The sequence below is a fragment of the Pieris brassicae genome, chromosome 9 (assembly GCF_905147105.1).
Source record: "Pieris brassicae chromosome 9, ilPieBrab1.1, whole genome shotgun sequence".
Classification (NCBI taxonomy): Eukaryota; Metazoa; Arthropoda; class Insecta; order Lepidoptera; family Pieridae; genus Pieris; species Pieris brassicae.
This window is the reverse complement of record NC_059673.1, coordinates 18872574-18894779: the sequence shown is the minus strand read 5'-3', so window position 1 is coordinate 18894779 and position 22206 is coordinate 18872574. Positions and strand designations below refer to the sequence as shown.

At 32.4% G+C, this 22206-nt stretch overlaps 2 protein-coding genes across 6 annotated transcripts in view; one reads left to right on the top strand and one right to left on the bottom strand.

The window, feature by feature from the left end:
• The first annotated feature begins 393 nt into the window (after positions 1-393).
• LOC123714131 (mitotic spindle assembly checkpoint protein MAD2A) lies at positions 394-1716 on the top strand. The gene is made up of 3 exons (XM_045668287.1): positions 394-500; positions 707-853; positions 1263-1716. Exons 1-3 carry the CDS (start codon positions 431-433, stop codon positions 1667-1669), a joined length of 624 nt encoding a protein of 207 aa, XP_045524243.1. The 5' UTR covers positions 394-430; the 3' UTR covers positions 1670-1716.
• LOC123714130 (protein vein) overlaps positions 1344-22206 on the bottom strand; it is a 70383-nt gene continuing 49520 nt past the window's right edge. Inside the window, exons 2-10 of one of the 5 annotated variants that reach the window (XR_006754276.1) lie at positions 9986-10154; positions 7814-7959; positions 6962-7061; positions 6654-6712; positions 3289-4849; positions 3126-3205; positions 2577-2797; positions 1485-1623; positions 1344-1382 (exon numbers count right to left, since the gene is read on the bottom strand). Coding sequence is in view for 3 of the 5 variants with exons in the window: in XM_045668284.1 (XP_045524240.1) it covers positions 6598-6712; positions 6962-7061; positions 7814-7959; positions 9986-10154 (530 nt within the window). In the remaining 2 variants the exon portion in view is untranslated. Of the gene's footprint in view, positions 1383-1484; positions 1624-2576; positions 2798-2958; positions 4850-6171; positions 6713-6961; positions 7062-7813; positions 7960-9985; positions 10155-22206 lie in introns of those variants that run through there. The other 4 variants (XR_006754275.1, XM_045668286.1, XM_045668284.1 and 1 more) reach the window with 4 other exon arrangements.

Here is a 22206-nt window from a genome sequence, read left to right as displayed (position 1 = left end):
ACTAAGTGGCTGCCATTAACATCTGTCTTTAAGAACACGTGATTCATCTTTAATTACTGGTTCAGTAGATGTCACTTAATCTAATATTAGATCATTTTTGCATTATTTATTTTTATTATCTTATTACATTACTTATAAATATTAAAGATACACAATCTAAGTAGCCGTAGCTTAATTTGTTTATACAATCGTATTTATTTATTAACATTATTCAAAAATAATAAATCACAGATAAAGTTTAAATCAGTCTTTTGACATAAGACACATTAAGCATCAAAAACTTTTTCAAAATAGCCGGTAACCGTCAACACTCAACAATACAAAAACTTTTATTGTGTTTTGAATTCATCTTTAACCGAAATAATTTATTTTAATTATTGACTCTAAATTTGACTTAAACAGAAGTTAAATTAAACAGAATTCATAAACAATGTCTCAACAGCAAACAAAAAACTGTATCACATTGCGAGGCTCAGCGCAAATACTTTGTGAATATTTAAGTAAGTGCCTATTTACTTTAATATTTTATATAACAAACACTGACTGAATATTTTGTCTTTATCTTTTTGTTTTTTATATATTGGGATACTGGTATATACTTCAAACATGTCGTAACTTGCGCATTATTTTGAATACCTATGTACTCATTATTTATACCATGATAAAGTTATGAATTGTATGTATAATTAAAAGTTGTTGTTTTCAGAATTTGCCATAAACTCAGTATTATTTCAAAGAGGATTGTACCCACCTGAAACTTTCAAAGCCGAGCAACAGTATGGAATAACTCTCCTTCTTTCAGAAGATCCTCTTATAAAGGATTTCTTAACAAATTTACTGACCCAAAGTGAAGGTACCTTTGTAATATTTTTTTTGATCCCTAGGTAAAGTTACATCATTAAGATTTCTCTACCTATAGATATAATTTACCACTTCAAAGTAATTTGTGTTACCCTTAGATACAAGGTAGTTCAAATGTTTTGTCTATTAGAAAAAAATTATATATTTAATGATTGTGGTAAGCATACTTGCCATATGTGACAAAGCCAAAAGAATATTCCATAATAAATGCTCATAGCATGCTCTCAGTCATAATATTACCTAGAAATAGACACAATTTGAACTATGTATATAAAAATTTTAACTTTTATTTTATTAAAGAAATTTTTTTATATAGTGAGAAGATTAATACGAAAAATTTTGTGCATTAAACAAATCTCATATCTAAGGACCGACATTAAATCACCTCTTATAATTTCCAGAATGGATTGTTAACAAGAAAGTGGACAAATTGTCCTTAATAATATTAAATGTTGCCACGAAAGAGGTTTTGGAGTGTTGGGATTTCAATGTTCAGTATGAAGATGGTGATGTTGCCTTATCTAAAGAAAAGAATGAGACGGTCAGTAGCAAAGACTTGAAGAAGATAAAACAGGAAATTCGCGATGTTATGCTACAGATTGCCGCAACTATATCTTACTTACCATTCCTCGATTGTCGATGTTCATTTGATGTCTTAGTGCATGCCAGACCTGACTGTGATATTCCTGAGAAGTGGGCGGAAGCCAAGCCAGTGGAAATCACTAATGCTCAAAATGTACAGTTAAAATCATTCTCTACTAGCTTAAACAAAATGGAAACTGTTGTTAGTTATAAGCTTACTGATTAAGAATTGTAAATCTGTGTGGTTGTTGATAAAAGTAATGTTAAATAATATTTATTCATTTCAATTTATAATAAATATTAAGTGTCACTAACACATTGCTATTTCTACAATTTTAAAATGGCAAATTTGATACTAGCTTGTTCTATAAGAACATGTTAATTTCTCATAGCCATATTGCTACAGTTTTACTCCGAATTATAGAAATGTTTCAATAGTTTTATTGAGAGTCAAGTAAGTGATAGTACAAATTACTTAAGCGGGTTTCTATTCTAATATCATACAATAACTTTACCATTTTATTTTGAAACAAGTGTTTACCGATTATAGAATTTTAATGATCAGTGAGTGGGTTTTGTAACTATGAATAGATTTTTGTGTGAAAAGGGAACATGAATTAGAAAACCTGCATTTTCTATAGAAAATTACAGTTATCATTATATCTATGTTTCGCAAATTTGATAACGCTCAAATGTGTTGTATGCGAGTGTCTTGTCTTCTTCTAAATAATGGAATATGGATCCATAAGTATTAGTTTTTGTTAAGCTTGCATTTATAATATAAGACGCAGATCTACTTTGTGATCACAATCTTATTGATGGAGGCTCAATATTCACAAGTTACATTAAATATAAAAGTAGCAGATTAATTTTCTTGCAGCTATGGCCTTACAAGGTAAAGTGTAACTTACTTAATTAAGTGAAGGTATCACACAAACTAAATGCCCTGTATAGGCAAAAATTATTTAAATACAGTCCGTAATATAGCTGTATAATAATAGATGCATGATCAGTGTTTTTTTCTTCAAATTTAACATTAAAGAAAGCAAAAATTCGATAGATTTTTCATTTTTGTGCAATATCACTAAGAAAATGTAATCAGAAGTAGCAAATGTAATTCGTAGGTTACCTACTTTCTGACTCTGCCCCTATCTATTACATTAGCCTTTGAATGGTAGCCATTTCTTTTTCTCTCCATTATCTAATGACTGTATTATAGACACATTATTTTTAAGGGAAACTCGTTCATATTTGAGTTAAATTTGTTTGATAAGCTGTGGCGTTATGACTTATGATTTTCCAGTTTCCATAGGAAGAGGTGAGGTGACAAAGACCCTCTTCTGTTTTTCGTTATCTGGAAGAGATGTCATGTTATTTCCTTTTTTTATATTTCATGCCTTCAGTGCAAATCTCTTCTATTGAGAAAATCATCTTAAACATGATGTTAATATTCGGTACAGATTTTTTAATGCTTTCCTTATGAATAAATTATGTTAGAAATAATATTTCTTCAAACTGGTTTTATAGTTTATTTAACAAGCACTACAAAATAGCAATACAGCTAGAATAAATAACGTTATCCAGCAAATAATACTGTACAATTATTACAACTTAATACTATGAGATTACGTGAGGTGGTTTCGGCAGAAAATTTTATAAATATTAACTTAAAATTGAACTACCTTATTCCAAAGGTTACGCACTGAGATTTTTCCGTACTCCACGAAATAATTTGTGGGCCTTTTTGCTACCAGGATAAAATCTTTAACAATAGATATGATAAAGAGATCAGTCACTTGATTTGTATTATTTATAACTCACAGAACATTAATTATTTGCCTATACATTCTGATAAGAGCTTATTTAATTCTCTTTGTAATAAGATTGTTGAAGAGCCGTATTTTAATTTTTATATTTTCTATGCAAAAAGAGTTCTAGTCTTATGAGCAGATTGAGTATGAAGTGTCTATCTTATTTTCAATATATATAATGTAAAAAAAATATACTGGCCACAGCTTTATACTCATAACTTTTTAACACGTTTAAATTTGGCCTTGAATATAGAAGAATATAATAATCGTATATGTCGGAGCAATGGCGTCATTATCAGCTGTCATTGTCATTATAATCAAAATCAAGCCATTCTGATAGGAATAGATATCAATGCCAGTTTGAATAAAAAAAATATTTCGGGTTTTAACTTGCAGCTGATAGAAACGTTAAACATATATAATTCTGACTATTACGGTATACAGTTTACAGACTCCATAGTACATTTTGCTTGTATATAAAATTTAACGTTTATAATTTCTAATATCTTTTGAAATAGCAGAGTTGCAAAGCCTCGTTACTTAGTAACAGATACATAAAAAGCACAATTAAGCCGTCTCCACATTCCCGGCAACACTATACGAAACTTGTGTTATCTTGTATACATTTACAGCAGCAGCAGATATTCTTGTGACGTAGGCGTCACAAGATAGATCTCGGGCGAGCGTCTATTTACAACTGAATAAACCGGAAATTTACAGAGCCGCTCTCGCCAATGCTTGTTTCTACAAATTTTGCCTCTCGGGAATGTGGAGCAACCTTTAGCTCAAACGTTTGTCGTTATGGTAAAACACCCAATCGGTAAGTAATTCAAAGTAAATGGACAAATATTCCAGTGTTACCCGATACCAAGTAACTGTTTACCAGTTGCATCTTGAAAGAATCTAGCACAAAAACAGATTTTAATGCCAAATTATTTTCGTTTAAGAGTCACAGGCATACATTCAAAAGGATTTTTATTGCAAAAATAATTTAATTAGAACTAAACTTACGTGTAACTGTACAAATTATAACAAAATATCATACATCGCAAAATTAACAATTGTTTAATTAACTTTCGTTTATAGGCCTATTTAAACCACGTTTTACTAGATAAGGTTAAGGTCTAGTTATATCATTTTCTAACAGATGGCGCTGATTTAGTTTAGTCAATCTTTTGAAAGAATTTATTGATGGCTGCTACATGGTGGATGTTTCCTAATATTACATTCGTTTCTTTTTAATATTAAAATACTAATCCTTTTTCTAAGCGGCCTTTATTTTTAAATGTTAATTAAGTACTTTCACGTGGGCATTATCTATGAGTATATCTGAGGCGGATAATTAACATACAGCTAATATTGGCAAATTTAAAGACATCTGAAAAAACTTAGTCATTTTTGGTTGAATTTTCAAGAAGAAAATGTAATAGCAATTTCGTCTTTTAAACAACAAAGCATGTCTTTATTTCGTTACAATTATTAGACTATAAGGCAGTTTAAATTACTCTATAAACTATTGTCAGGAATGGTCCGTGCAACTATCATTCGTAGATCTGAGTCTCATTCGTTCGTTCACCAAAGTCGTTCACCGAGACCTGTTGAAAAATAAGAAATTAATATCATTTTTATGGGGCTTACTAAAATGTAAAAATATTTTAGGAACATATAGTTAGTACATTAAACTTATTTAAACATGTTGTTCGAACATAAAGAATTGTGCTCTATTCCTAAAATATTTTAGCAATTGGTAATCTAACATGCACTGTTATTTTGTTATAATTATCTCACAACAAATAGTAAGTACACATTTTAACCCCACAGACATGCATGATGCATGCTCCCATAGACAATTAGTAGAGAAAGCATTAGAACTGTCATTTTACATTTAACAAATGAAAAAATGTAACGAATTTTAACACGAAACAGTGAAAATGCGTTACGTTCTTTCATTTTACGACATGAGTGCGGATAAGAAGTTATGTGCACGTAAAGAAATAATTTTGACCAGAAATACGTACCATTTTCCATTTTAATTCCATAGATTTTTGAAGGGTTTGGGATAGTTCGAGAATAAAAAACAAAAGTTATCGCCTCATTAATTCCAACACTCATTCTTTTATTGAAATTTGGTATCTTTGTTACATAACTAACTAGATGTGTTGCTTAGTATTTGTTGTGAGACTAAAGAAAAGTAGTGACGCCATCTGATGAGTTCAAAAATATGGGTTATTTTGTTATAAAAGTAGTAAAGCATATGACGCCACTTCACCATAAGCCCTTTCTTGATATAGTTATAATAAATAGACAAATCTAGTTCATTAAATATAAATAATGGACTTAAAAACTTTATACAAAATGAAATTAATTAAAACACGTTCGTCGCAAACAGCACATAGATTTCAACTCATTCATTCACTGCTAGTAGGAAAATTGATATAGGATCTGTCATCGACATTAGTCATTCACTTATTTACTCTACCTATAAATATAATTTATCTAGTCTATTACTATGAACTGCATTCTGACTAGGAGTTTGAACGACAGCCTTTACAAAAAATAAGTACTTGATTTCCAAAATTGTTGCATTAAGACGACTAATCATAATTTTTGTCAACGGATTTTATTATAAAAAAAACTTGTCTCTGTTTTGTATCGTCGGGAAATGATCCTAAAAGCCTTACCCTAATAGATATGTACACAACTCAAAGTCTCTTCATCAGAAAAATATACTAAGATAATGTCAAACCTTACGCGTTAATAACAATACAATATTTCGCAAAATACAGTAAAATATTTACAACTTCGAAAATAGGACGATAATTTTCTTATAAGCCATTTTTAAATTTACCTAGCTACATATGGGAGGGTTTTCAAAATGCGCCAATGGACTGCAACAACGCTGTAAAATTCCCAATAAAATTCTGCAATCATCCTTATAAATATAATCTCACTGGGCCAGCTATTTTACTACAAAATAACTTAAAGTTTAGTTAATAGTTTTACAGATTATAAAGAACCATCATGTTGTCTCGTGTCAATTACGAGAAACAGAGTTTCTGTAAAAGGCCATTCAAGCTGACCCTGATTATTAGGAATCGAAAAAAGTATCCTAAAAATATCGCGATCTTCGTGAATAACTACTGGTTTTAGTCTATTCCAGTCTTAAATGATATAAATATATTTTTGGCTATGGCAATGTTTGAAGTGTTATATTTTGGCGGTAAACGGTTCCATAATCGGATACACGTAAAGTTAATTCTTGAATTACAGTAAACTATCATTTGCGATCGGATATTTGTTGAACATTAAATACGAAGGTGGGCAGGGGGTTGTAGCGGTCTCGCTAACAGTAGTAAGACGTGGAGAGGCCCAGTTTGCATGTGTAGGAATGATACATACTGCTCCTGTTCGACACGTCCTTGTTCTCACAGCGTTGTCCATTGAATCCTTCTGGGCATCTGAAATAATATTTAAAAGGTTTAATATACTGTCTTTGTAAAAAAAATTAAGTTGTTACTATTAAATTGAGTTGGATTTAAATATATATAAGTGAAATTTATACATTATAATGATTTTAGAGTGAAAAACCAAGTTAAGATTGGAGCAGGATGTGGAGCATTATTATGACATTAGAACTTCCATAGACAAATATTAAAATCCGAACTATGAGGCATTGTGTCTGACATAAAAATGATTGCGTAACTTACTTGCAAGCTTGTTCTTGAACTAGCTCAAAGAATAAACAAGTTCCTCCATTGAGGCAATAGGAAGAAGGGTCCGGCATCGGACACGGCGCACCAAGCATCGCTGAAACATTATACTTTTCTATCATTTTCTGTGGATGTTTTACTAATCCAATATTAATTCAAGTTTACTATTCTATGTAATTCCAAGAATTGGCTGGACGTCCGTTTCTGATGCTGTATTCAGAAAATCACTCGTAATCGCTAGGGGAGGTAGATGTATGGAGTACTTATTATTTATTTAATAATATATATAGCTTTTGTTCTGCTATTGTTAAAGTATTCTAAAAAATACCAACATAGTTTCAAGATCTGTAAATTTGTGTTGTATCAAATAAAATTACCAATATCGTTTAGTGTTCTGTGTTTTATTTTTGTGAATAAAGTTTCTTACGCTTAATCGTAAAAGTATTTTTATTTAAATATCATTATGAAATCCATTGTGATTCTATAATTGTACTAATTTTCTTCATAAACAAAGCTAGCGTGTGTTAGTAAATAATCACCGTTTGCATAAACAATGATTTCCATACACATGACGGCTAACTGATCGCGGTATTGTCGCATTCGTCGAAGCGATATTTTCCCATATATTGTGAAAACTGAACCGGTAAACAATAGTGTGATACCTTGACGATTAGCTGTTAATTGATACACTTTAATGGCATAATTATGTCCCCGGAGGTCTATTAATATTCAAAGTATGGTGCCTTTATTTATCACGTATAAACACATTTGATTGAAAGAGATAATTTTATTTTTGTAGGCTTTTAACGGTTGCATCTTTAGAGAATCACCTATCTTTTTAGTACTTACATGTGTCCGGTGCGTTTGTGGTGGGTGGCAGCACACTGACGTTGGCGGATGCTATAGCAGGAGGCCCCACAGCGCCCTGCGCCCTACACTCGTACGTCGCTGAATCTTCGCGACGCGCATGCCTTATCACTAACAGCGAGCGCCTTCTGAAATTCAGTACCCGTTTTTAAAGACTGTCCTTTATAAATGTAATAAGTATATGCACAATATTAAATCCCTTACGCTGAGATAGATGACAGGAATAAATTTGAAAAGCAGAGCTCATCAGAAGTTTGGGTCTTAGAGCACGCTGGGCTCGAGACAAAATTACAAAGACTTTAGCTCACACTTTGTCACATGACCAGTTGCATACAAATTTCTTTGGCGTTAGTGATTCACTTAACGAGAAGTGATTTTGTATCTAGCCCCGTTGCCCTGTGACCCAAGCTTCTGATGACTGCTACGGCTTTGAACATAAAGCTAAAGCTAAACTATGATCTGCAATTGAACCATTATACGGGTCTCTAGCCATATAAAAGTAGTACTCAATTCTAAATCACCTCCTAGTAGTTCAATATTAACAAGTGAATAAAGTTCTTATGTCAAACAAAATGTCGGCAAACGACCCGACGAAATTGCACTTCATAATTGCTCATGTAATTGGGTCTTCAGACAACATTCTTCACACACACAGTCTTCAGACAGAGTCATAAGGGAGTTCAGACAAATAAAAATTATACATTTGTGTATATATATCGTTAAAAAATTTACTTATTATCCATATTCACAAATTATCGCTTATGAAACGGCCGTCCAGTTTGGAAGACACAGTCCTATTGTGTGCAATATAATATTTAAAAGAATCCACACTTATTGGCGATACTTTAGAAATAAATAGCAATGAAGTTCCACTGTGAACTCGGTTTTAGGTCAATGACAGAGGTTTGTTTAAGTAATTAATGCAATTGGCCATTGCTGATGCAAGCACCATGTGCATTGTACCTAATGTTTAATCTGTGCATTGATCTATTAATTAGGACATCACATGTACAATTAGTAATTCGTTGCGATTAATATACAAACTACAATTATCTTTACTTATTAACCGACTTCAAAGTAAAAGGTTATTAGGTTGATTATTATTTGAGATATTTCTGGATATATGTATTTGATGTTTAATTTATTTATTCATAAGTAATCTTACAGGTAACACATATCTAATCATACAATAAAACACAGATTACATTGATAAACAAAATATATGAAACAGAAAACATAAGTACATTAAAAGAAAAAAAAAGAAAATTGAAATTAAACTTTAAACAAACGTAATTTTGTTTGAATTTTGAAAAGAAATAACTAAATTCAAACAAAATTACGTTTGTTTAAAGTTCAATTTCAATTTTCATTTTTTTTTCTTTGTTTAACTTATTTAATTTAACGAAATGATGTTACAGCTTTATAATCCTAATATTAGTTTTAAGTTTTCTTAAATTTTCATTCATAATTCAATACTTATTTGTATTTTACAGGAAGTCGATTCGATTGATCGATCTTTATTTATTAAAAATAGTTTGATAATTTCGTATTTCAAGAGGCAATATTAGCTTTCTTATATAGAACTACATTTTTCCTTTGTTAGATGACGTAATTTGTCAAGCGCCAACGCCCAGCCATTTATTATCTAATTATTGTGTTAATAATTCAGCTGAGGGGTGATACTCGTAGCTGTCATTGCCACTCCCTAATAAAGAATACTGACGTAATGTAACAAAAACTTATATCCAGACATGGGAATTACCTATCTTTTATTACCTACTCTTATTAATTCTTAGTGTAATTGCACCGGCTAAGTTTAATTATAAAGTCTTATTTGAAATAAGTCAGAAGTCAAATCCTTTATTTCAAATAGGCCTACAAAAATATTAAAAACATGACCAAAAGTTAGTTTCATATGGAGAAGAGTGGGCAAAACACTCCATTCTTACGCTTTTAAACTTAGTTTTTACAACATTCTGTATATATTGATTTGATAATAGTGAAGATGTTGAATTAACAACCTTTTTTGAATTCATGGAGTAAACGGGCTTTATAAGTAGCTAATCTTCTACCCATATGGACTCAGGGGGTTAATAAAAAGGGGGGGGGGGATAATGGGGTTTTGATGCGCTTGCTGTAAAATAAAAATATTACCTGAAACTCTGCACCCGGAATCTTCTTAAAGCAATATCAGCGACGGGCCGGCCGTCCTTGTACCACGATATCCGTGGCGGGGGCCGTGCGCTCGCTTGGCACTCCAGCTTCACCCGGCTTCCCCGGGTGGCTCGCACCGACTGCATCGGTTCTATCCTTGCGGGACTACCTGGGTACAGGGATAGGTATTATTATAAAGTATATATTTTGTGCTTGAAGTTATTTTTAGTTTAGGTTTAGAGTAGGGGTTCGAAAAATAAAAATTTGACATTTTCGACAGCGCTCACTAGCGTCATAGTGACAGATACATCAATCACGAGAGAGAGTCAATGCAAGCTTAAAATTTAGATTTTACACTATAGTGTTTCGTATCAGAAATTTTTATAATACACTTAACTACTGGACGGAATTCCAAAATTATTTTACGATTAGAATAATAAAATGCTATAAGATAGTATGTCCAGCCATAACCGGGATGTTAATAAATAAGTACTACATGTATGTCTTGAAAAAAAGGATAAATAACTTTAAAGAGGTGGAAACATTACAGCTACGAACGTGCCAAGTACTTGTGAGAGAGTAATATTATGTATTCGAAGAGTCTTTAAAAGTTCCCCACTAAAAATAAAGTCCTGTCATTCGGCCAATGGCCCTATTATTTGTGTGACGAGTTACATATGTGACATCAGAAATAGACTGACTATCTATTGAAATGAATAATTTTTGAACGTTACTTTTTTAAAATATATATTTCAATTTGCGTTTAATATTTACAGCAAATTTTATCGTGGTCTGCCAGAGACAACATCTAATTGACTGACAACTATTCGATCTCATGTCTATGTCTAAATGTTGCCATTTTACCACCATGTGTTGGTTGAAGTTTGTATTCAATATACTACTTATTGATCTTTTACAAAAATGTCTGATTTTGTCGTTCAGTTTTACAGTATGAAAATATCGATTAAAACAGTATGATAGTTTATTATAATCTAACACATAGTTGAAGCTAGCTTTAATTAAACATCACATTGACATATTAAGTGTTTGTTTTTAGTATCTGTGGACTTTATTACTTTTTTTTCAAAAATGCACGTTTAAAGAAATTTATTCATAAGTAATAATTGCATATTGCCATATTGCATTATTTAGAGCATATAAAATATTAATAATTATGGACGACGACTGAATATTTGAATCATGTTTTAAATATTAAATTTATTTATATCGGTAACATTTGTTTTTACGTGATAGGGCAAACGGACGGGAGGCAAACTTAATGTTAAGTGTGTTAGTGTTAGTGACGTCGCCCATGGGCACTCACAATTCTAGAAGGCTCGCAAGTGCTGTTAAAACATGTCTATTAATGTACTTATGTTTTCTGTTACATATAGTTTGTTTATGTTATCTGTTTTGGTTTTGTGTATTGTCTGCGTGTTATCATTATAATATGGGTGTGTTAGCTGTAAGATTACTAACAAATAAATAAACGTTAATATAAAAACAAGTTCATTCAGTATATACAAAATAATTTATTAACCAAATAATATTATTTTTTAAATTCTCACATTATAATAGCTATGAGAGTGTTGGCTTTGTTTCAGGATTGATGATATTGTTAAATACTGTAATTTACTACGTTAATTCTTTGGGATATTTATAACAGGATAATGTATATATTTCTGTAATAATAACATTTTGCTTTTAAATGTTTCAAAACAATGTTTCGTTAATGTTATAAACAATACGCAGAAATGTGCCCAGAGTTAACTGATGTAAATATTTTAAGGTCCGAACATATTATATATTTAATAAAGATAAATCTGCGTCAAATAAGCTTTAGTTGCGTATAATCGAAAACCAATGTTAAGAGCTTTGTTGGCCTAGTGGCTTCAGCGTCCGACTCTCATCCCTCAGGTCGTTGGTTCCATCCTCGGGTACACCAATTGACCAGAATCACCTACTTGCCTATTAGTATGAAAAATGATCATGAAACAGATGCAGAAATCTGGGGCCACTGGTTCTAATCGAAAAACAATAGACTATATGTGAATAGGTAATTCAATTGTGGTGATGACGCATTTGAGTGTCATGATGTTGTTAAGTGTCGAATCTGTCAACGTATGACGTCACATTCCTCCTACATAGTACTCCCATTGAGGAGCACGATGTATTTCGAGATTCTGCCAATATACTGCCTACGATAGAACTCGGAAATGTCCATAGTAGCCGTAATACGTCAATGTACGTTGAAAGAGGCTGTAAATAGATTTATTGATTTGTCATTAACACCACAGTTGGAAGTGCTTCAATTTGACTGTTATATAGCAAATTTAACTGTTAAGTACACGGAGACCTATATAGCGTAGTACACTATGATTTAAAAATGTACTTAGTTCAGCCATTTTACAAGAAACCATAATGAAATATCAGCGAATATACCGATCGTTCGTTCATTCATCTATACGTATAAGGATAAAAATAAGAATGAAAAAAATAAATAACAATAATTTCTTAAACAAGAATGAATGTATTGTTTATACAATAGGGGGCAAACTGACAGGTAAGCCTGATGTTCAGTAATACCGAGGACTGATGCCAGAGTTGCCGGTTATTTAAGAATTGGTATGATATTTTCTAGATGGACCCTATGTTAAAAAAGTATAGTTTGTGGGTGGGGCAACGAAGTACGTTGTGTACAGTCTGCTGACTTCTGTGTATCTTTTTCAATACTTATGGTACAGTCAACTATACGAATACTAAACAATGTTCACATATACATATTAATTAATTATCAACACTGTATTGAACCAAGTGCCCACTGAAGTATATTCGAACCAATTCGACTTAGGGTCATTTTTAAAATGCCAGCAACTAAATTTCAACATTGCATAATGATTTTTATACGTTCCCGTCGCCAGACTAGACGCCAATTATCTCCAAGTCGTCATTATAAATAGTTCACCACATCCTGAGGAAATGTTCAGGTGTGTTGGACTTCAGCCAACATCTTTTGAGCCTACTCTTCTTAGTTCTTCACCGAAGAGAATATTACTATTATTTTCAGGGCCAAACAAATGCAATTTGATATGTTCCTAGTACCACGTGGATGTGTGTACGTAATTACTTGGCCATACCTATCTTAAGTAGATACATTTTGTGTACCAATTGTATAAACAAAAGTTACCCGAGTTATGACCGATAAATTTAAAAAAAATGTTTTAGTATTGGTCGGAGTCTTTTTTGGAACAAACATAAATTATAAATTGCCACCTCTTGATTTATCAAAATCAATATTACCTAAATTATTATTTCTACCCAATTGAACCAAGTAACCTCTGCTCAATAAACAAAAAACTCAACAGATCTAAGATTTGAGCGCTGGCCTTACCGTTTCAGGATCATTATCAGGAAAACAGTATTAAAAGAGAAATTAATTGATAAAAACAGCTATTTGTATCCAAAAATTAAATAATTAAATTAAACATTATATTACAAAGTTTTTGTAATAGAAAATGATACAATTTTTTTAGGCCTAAGATTTCAGTATGCGTTTCGTGGTTTATTTATTTGTTCTAGGTAAGTAGGTGATCAACTTTTGTGACATACGATGTTTTCCTTCACCATTTGAACGAATGTTAAATGCGCACATAGGCAGATAGTCTATTAAAGTACATCCGGGATCAAACCTCAGGGATGTGAGTCGCACGCTGAAACCAATATGCCATCACAGCGCTAAAAAATGGCTTATGGCATATCTTCCCATAATCAAGTAAAATGTCATTTAATTTATGCAGGCTTTAAAAAGGCAAAAGCATTTATTAACACACGCACTTATTAAAAACGTATTCTTCGATTTAAATGTCTATATTAAATTACGTCCTTTTGAAGCAGGTGTTATGGCAAACATCGTGTGAGTGCTTGGAATATGCCTTGAACTATTAAACACTATAATAATTTTAACGTCTTCATACCCATGTAACCACAGTTTATAGTTATTTTATTCACTGCAATCATAATACTGGAATTATTATTATAATCAAAGATAACTGTTTCGTAATTAAACTATGGTTTACTGCTTTTGCTGTTTTTATTTAGCCTTTATACAAATACCGATATTAAAGTATCGGTAGTTAAATGTTACCATGACGTTCCAATGGAAATAAGAGAATCAAAAAAAAACTTGTTTGCATTGTCATTGCCAAATTCTATTATCTTGTGGTAGTGGAAAGTCTACTAAGTCGGGCTATATATATATGTTTGTAGTATAAAAGTTTAATTTTACCTACTTTCTTTCAGATTATAAGATACACACTTACATTCACAATCTGATCAATATACAGATTTTACTTTACAGCGAATATATATCTAATACATTTTTAAATTTGTAACATCATTTACGTTTAATGTCGGATTAAGCGTTATTTTTGTAGATACGTTCTGTAGTACTGTACAACAGTTTTTTGTTCTATCATCAAGTTTCGACAGCGCACGCGATGACAGTTATGTTATTGCATTTTTGTTAGGGATGCCTAACAAAAAACAGCTTTCTAATAGTGAAATAACTTTTGAAATCGGTCCAGTAGTTTTTGTGTGAAAACATTACAAACATACAAATAAAAGTACAAGTGTTTCCACTTATTAGAATAGCTTACATTAAAAGTAGAATTTAAAAAAAAAAGGTGTATATTATCAATACACACAGCGTGAACAGAACGTCAAATATAAACTGTAGAAGTCTTCTATCAAAATTCAAAATCATTTATTCATATAGGTATTCAATGTACACTTATGAACGTCAATAAAGAAATATATAAATAGAGTAGCGGAGAGTTTATTGCCAGTTCTTCTCTTCCGTTCTACGCCCTTGATTTGAGAACTGGCAGTAAATGTAAAATTAGAAGCATTTTATATACTGTTTTTGATGTTGATAAGTGTATATTGTGTTACCTATATGAATAATTAAAATAAATTTATATAAAGGTCAATTTTATTATTCTATCAATAAACACTTAGTCAAAATATTGTTCTAATCAGGGTCGTTTTGAATATTTTAAACGTTGTTAAAATAGTCGTATGAAATCTGTCTTTCATTAAATGCCTAGTTGGCAAATATTAATAGTAAAGGATGATTCACGAAGCTGAGACGGTAACAATTTCAGACGACATAGATTGAGTTATTGCACAAAATAAAAAGCGATCTGACTCAAGTAGGTAAATGTGGAATACAGATAAATGTGCCAAATTAAATAATTGCATTTTCTTCTTGGCATCGATAATTGGAGGTGAATAATTTTAGAAACTGCAGAGAGTTAATGTTCAAAGGACAATTTAATTTTAAAATTAAGCTGGTACGGTAAATTAGAGCAGGTTCGATTTCCGGCTGTGCACCTACGGCCTTTGTATTTGCGCATTTAATATTCGGTCGAACGGTGATGTAAAACCTCACGAGTAAACCGGCCAAACTTCCGACGGCGTGCATTAGGCACAGAAGGCTGATCCCCCACTTTCCTATTACATTAACAAGTGATCATGAAATGGTCTCAAAAATCTGAGGCCTAGACCTAAAAAGGTTGTAGCGCCACTGATTTTAATATGCTATTGACCTAAAGATTACTATTAAGAGTGACTACAGCGTGCGACTCTCACCCTTAAGGTCGTAGGGTCGATCCCTAGCTGTTCACGCGTATGCGCATTTAACATTGGCTCTTACGCTGAAAGAAAACATCGAAAGGAAACCGGCTGGCCTTAGACCGAAAGTCGACGACGTGTGTCAAGGACAGGTGGCTGATCACCTACTTGCCTATTAGATTGACAAATGACCGTGAAACAGATTCAGAAATTTGAGGCTTTGACCTAAAAAGGTTGTATGTATTTATTTTATGATACGGAAAGTAAAGGGACTGACATGACGTAGAAAAAAGCTTGTATTGAGAATGCTTGAAATGGTGACACATACACATGTGCACAAATTTTTCGTTTCTATTAAACGATACATTGTATAAAATTTACTCTGTTGGTCCATGTTTGGAATGGTTTAAAACAGATTAATATTCAAAAGTGTTTAATTTTTCAATCACGTTCAATCAAACAAAAAGTTCAAAACGTCAAAAGAATAATTACAGCAAGCCCTAATCCCAATAACGCTAAAAAGTCTAATCAACAAAATTATCGGAACGCGAAATTAGACATTCAAAATAGTAAAAAACGATTATTAAAAACCGTACGCCGAGTTTCGCTGCGTTTGTTTACGCTCTGTAGTAAGGTGCGCGGGCGGTGGGGTACATGGAATTCTACTACAACGTCTGATGAGTCCGTTTTTTTATCGCATTCGGGTTTCCTTTTGCCTCGCTCACTTTTTTCGTTAGCGCCCAGTTTGGTGCTGGCAACTCCATAAACAGTTACACTCTCGAGGCAACCCCACTGAATTGTTTTTAAATGACGTAGCGTGGATGTGTGCGTCGCGGCCTCCTAAACCGCATGCCGCGAATTTTAGTGCGCCTTTACTTCTTTACAAATCCTTTAAAGTTTGACAGGTAATGAGATGGATAGTCTGAATTTAATTATGTTGAACTTTTTGGGTTGGTTAGAAATTTAAACTAATGGGTTATTTGCATACCGGGAATTTACATCTCAAAGAAAACGTTCAGTTGAAGGAATGTTCGATAGAGCATACCGAAGTGTACGGGCATTTGGAATGTGACAGTATTTGTTTGCTAAAGCTAAACAAAGGTTAATTATTGGTGTGGCTTCCATATCATAAAATAGTTCGACTCGCGACTTTGTCTACAGAACTTTTTTCTTATTACAACATTATTTTTACATGAAACTTAATATATACGAACGAGATATACGTCGCCATCGGACAGCCGTCCTATTTTTAGTCTACTAGACTCATTATGATAGATCCTTAATGCCCTTTTAAATTGGTTAAACACGCCAGTATTTCGAATTATTTATTATCGCTTTATAAATATTTTTGACAATTCTTACGGAGTAAATGTTTTCTTCTAAACGTATAATAGATTGCCAGTATACAATGAAACTTTAATAGTTTTCTTGTATATTCAAATTAATCTTCAACTGGTCCAAATAAATTTGATTATATATAGTTAGGACCTAATTTATGTATACATCACATTTAACATACGTGTGTTTCCAATTGAAGTTTTTTTATATAGAACAGGGGGCAAACGGGCAAGAGCCTACCCTGATGATAAGTGATACCGCCACCCACGGACACTAAATGCCAGAGAGTGCGTTTCCGGTCTTTAAATGACGTGAATTTTTTTGTCGGGTCAGTGAAAGTAAAATACCTAATAGTATTTAACAAACGAAAAGTTTTAGTTGAAATTTGTGCCATTTGCTATAAATAATTGTAATTCGGAAAGACTCCGGCGCACCAAAATCGATCGGTCGGGGTGTAGTCGGCAAAATCAATACGATCTTTTGTTCATCCTCAAATGGCGCGGACTTACGATAAGCACATATCCCATTCCGTCTAAAGACAGTACATTTATGTTTTTTCTCCTTTCTCTTATGTCTAAATTCAGTTTCAACATAATATTGAGTTTTTCTTCAGCTGGGGTAGGCTTCATTATACATTTGGGATGACTTAAATGTAAAAAATATTCAATTATTTATTTTTAACTTTCCTACGAACAAAGTTAAAGTTATCTCGTGAGTAGAGAAATATTTTTTATTTACTTTCCACGAATTTTCGGAATAAAATGTTTCATTCTCCGATTAAAGCATGTTTACCCGGGTATACAAGAGATCTAATGAAGAATAGGAATTAATATACTCTTACGCTGATGTACTTATGGCACAAAAACGTCAAAATCAATTACATTTTCTCAACCAACCTTTTCTCGGTTAATTACATCTTATCATACCAAAGTATCATTACTTCAATAAAACGCATTAATTGTGATATTATAATTTAAATATTTCAGTTCGCATGTATGGTGAAGCATGCCCCGACTGTCAATTATGGCTCATCATATTCAGCTCATTTAAATCTTTGGGGCTGCATTTCTTTATAATTTATAGATTGATAGTACAATTTTATGTACGAAATTGCTTTGAATTAAACGAAATGAAAAGTTTAATAATTTTGTAGATTTTTAAGTTAAAAAAGGTTAATTTCAAAATAAAAATGTCACAGACTACTGCGTATTAAGTGTAGTTTAGGTCACAGATAACATTTGAGGTTTACATATGAAAAGTTTATGGAGTTTGCTTTCACGCATTAGGCTAAATTGTTTTACAAACTACTCGTGTTTTAGAAAATATTTTGTTATAATTATTTAAATCGACTACAATAATTTAAAAATATAAAATTATAACAATAATTTATCAGATTCTACTGACTCACGACTATAAGATATTATATTGAGTGATATAAATCCGTAAGTTTACTAACAATAAGCAAAACATTACTAATATAATCTATAATTAGAAATGTCATATTTTTAAGATTTTGTAACAGTAAGATAGCTTGTAACTTATACTGTATATATGACATTAAATATGATGTGGTGAACTTCAATAATTAAAACTAATTCATCACCACCAACTCTGCTTCATAAAAAAATCAATCAATCTATCTGTCATTTCATCACAGCGCGAACACAGTAAGTAAAAAAGTTGACTCATTGTTAACCATTATAAAGATCCTATAAAAAATCCAGTGGCAACCCTAACCTCATCTCATTAGATGAATAACCACGCAAATATTGGACACATGCAACTCCTGATAACCACGATTTTCGAATAATTTTTTACTTTAATTGATCGCGTGAGGACGTTAACCGATTTAGGAAATTCTGAGGTTCGATGACTCGATGGAACGACTAGAGGTCGACTTAGACAGGATGAATGTGATTTTGAAGTCGCTACCAGCTGTTGCTAACTGCGTTCACGAACAGATACTTCAGCATGGAGGTTTGGCGTCTACATAGGTTTGATATATACTTACAATTTTATAACCCTGCTGGAATTACTCTGCATTAAAATATTATTAACAGTACTTATACTTAAACGCATTGTGGTGGATTTTGTTAAGCCCTGCTTATATTTGTTAAGCACGTCACAGTTTTAATAAATTAACAAATCAGCCATATATATTTGCTTATGTTCTTAATACAAGTAATGCTACGAAATAATAAAACAATAAACACATACATATAATCATCGTGACGTCAATCAATCCCGCAAAATACTTCATGAAAACCAACGACAATTTTTGAGGAAAAAGTAAAATTAGCCTTTCTATTAATGATCGCAATTGTTTACGGAATGAATCAGTACAGGCGCTGGGCCAAGCGAATGAATCAATTTATACGGAGCCATCATTATTCACAGTATTTGTGATAAAGCCGCTGAATTACTTCGAAGAAATGTGAGTATAGAATTCTAGCTGAAAGCGTAGAGAAAACAATGCGTCATTCAAGGATACGAATTATAAATAAACTAGAATATGAAATGTTCGTGTTCGTTACAATAGCTATACATGTAATCTCTTGGGACTTATAAGGCAATTTATTCAACAGTTATATGAGAGTCAACGAAATATTCAGTTTTAATACCACGTAAATCCATCATCGTGAGGAAACTGGCTTGCCTTAGATTCAAAAAAATCGACGGCGTGTCTCAGGCACTGCATGAGGCTGTGATGCAGGAGGCTGATCATCTACACAGAAATCTGAGGCCCACCTAATAGCGTCACCAACACCAACGGCAGATCAGATAATCATTTTAACGTTACTTTAAGTTTGTTTTAAAGATTTTCATTACCTGATGTTACCACATCAAGTGTACAGATAACAATTTGGTATGTATTAAAGCTTAATTTTGACATATCACCACAGCTTTTTATTTATAAATTTTAACGCAAACGGTTTTTCTCTTTAGGTGTCTTTATCAAAAAGTTAAATTGATTTATCAAAAAGTTTGGATATACTTATAACCCCCCCCCCCCCCATGAAGCGCGCCGTAACGTTTTCTGTACCCAATAGTAAAACGTTTCGTCACTACCCAGTGACTCTTTATACCGAAAAGTTACCTTTGGTGTAAAGTACTGGAAAGTCTAAAATAATATTAACAATATCGCATGATTCTATTCCTTGCCCCGCAAAGGACCCCCCAATTTGTTACCTAATACTTGAACGCTCCCTAGTAGAACAAAAAAAAATGTCAAACTATCAAGGCAAACAAGCAAAAAAAGTTTAACTAGCTTAATTTCTTTGAACAAGATACAATTCTATAGCATTGCTTATCATTGCATTGCATTGCATTGCAGAAAAAACTATGTCACAGCCTAAGAATCGCCAACACATTTGCATCGCTATGCACTCCTCTAATTGCACCTCACCTTTTAACCCACTTGCAACATTCTATAGCATTGTCGCATTCATTTGTATTCCGTCCACACTGTCATCAAAACCGCTGTGCGTTCAAGTGTTTCTCACATACACCATAATTCCAATATTGGTTATACAATTGATTCGCTCTGTATGAAGTCATGTTTGGATTGGAAATGCTTTGGTCTCTTTATATGTATTTGTTTTTGACATAATTTCAAGTATATTGTTCTAATTCTAAAAACCGTATAATATTTAAACCGATCTCAATTATTGGATTGGAGGATTGACATATTATAAACGAAAAACTGTTTCATTTTCTGGATTCAATAGATAAATTGCAGAAAATTAAGATTTCTTAATTGATTTGTAAGACATCTTTAAACTAATTGTCCGAATTTTTGTATTTGTTTTTCGATTCCCTGACTAGAGAATTTGGAAATTATGTCAGAAGTGCAAATCGTCTAAAGTCTATTTTTAATGGTTTTCAAATGAATTTCAACGTACATTTGTCCCTCCTCTAACGCGGTAGAGAAAATCGTGTAGGTGTATTCTAGTAAAACCGTTTTTTAAACAATTCAAAAACACGGAACAAGAATTTACTAAATATAGTAACAACACAATTAAAACCGGAGCAAAGGTACGCAAAACTACTGGAACTTGAAATAAATTTCACACATTTATATGGGGTATACTTGTACAATGATCCCACAAGAACAATTCATATTAAAATGTATTAGACGATGACCTCACAACTCGTCGGCATCTATTACAGTACCAATTCGATAGGTCTGTTAAATTACCTCGCTTAAGGACGATTAAAGGCTACGCAAAAACGACCTCATTTGACAAAACTCTAATTACATCTTACCTTAAACGGAAGGACATATAAATGTTTGATGTTTAAATGAATGTTTTGAATGACTTTCAATATGGCATATGTTTTTGAGTCTTCGAAAGAAGGTATTTGTGTATCCTGTTATGTGCAAGCTTTTCACCTCTTTCGTCTATGATACGAAGGTCAAAAAAATCTCCACTGTTGTATATGTGCAGATCAGAGTTGGCCTAGTGGCTTCAGACTGCGACTCTCATCCCCGAGGTCGTAGGTTTGGTTCTGCTGTGCAACAATGAACTTTCTATGTGCGCATTTAATATTCGCTCGAACGGTGAAGACAGCATCGTGAGGAAACCCTGTCTTAGACCCAAAAAGTCGGTATCGTGTGTAACAGAAGGACCACCTACTCGCCTAGTAGATTGACAAATGTTCATGATACAGATATCTGAGGCCCAGACCTAAAAAGGTTGAAGCGCCGCGTTATTTTTTGTTTATAAATAAACTAACGTATACTTTATATAATTGTAATAAACATCAATACTTTTAAATGCTAGATTAATGCTCTAGATTACTTTTAAAAATCCTAAGGCATTAACAAACGATCATTTTTTTCTTATCAACATAATCAAAATAATTTAGAGATAGTCGACTGTGTATTTGATTTTTTTTATTTTAGGTTCATACGCGACTAGGACATGAGAGTACCACAAATATTACGATACACTTAGAATATTAATTAACATTTAGTTTATAAATTATATTGTACAAAATTAGTTATGCATAATATTAACCATTAGCGATAATTATAGTACAGACCAGATTGTAATCATGTATATAATATTAATGTTTGATAACTAGTTAAATGAAATAGCTGAACTTTATGCATTGCTTATCTGGTAAAGATGTCCTCACGGTACCACCTTAAGACAGCTTCATTTTTTTTCTAAATATTTCATCACTCCGCACTGGTGTATCATGCAATGATGTGTTGGCGCATGCTCTTTAAGCCCATAGTAAAATAA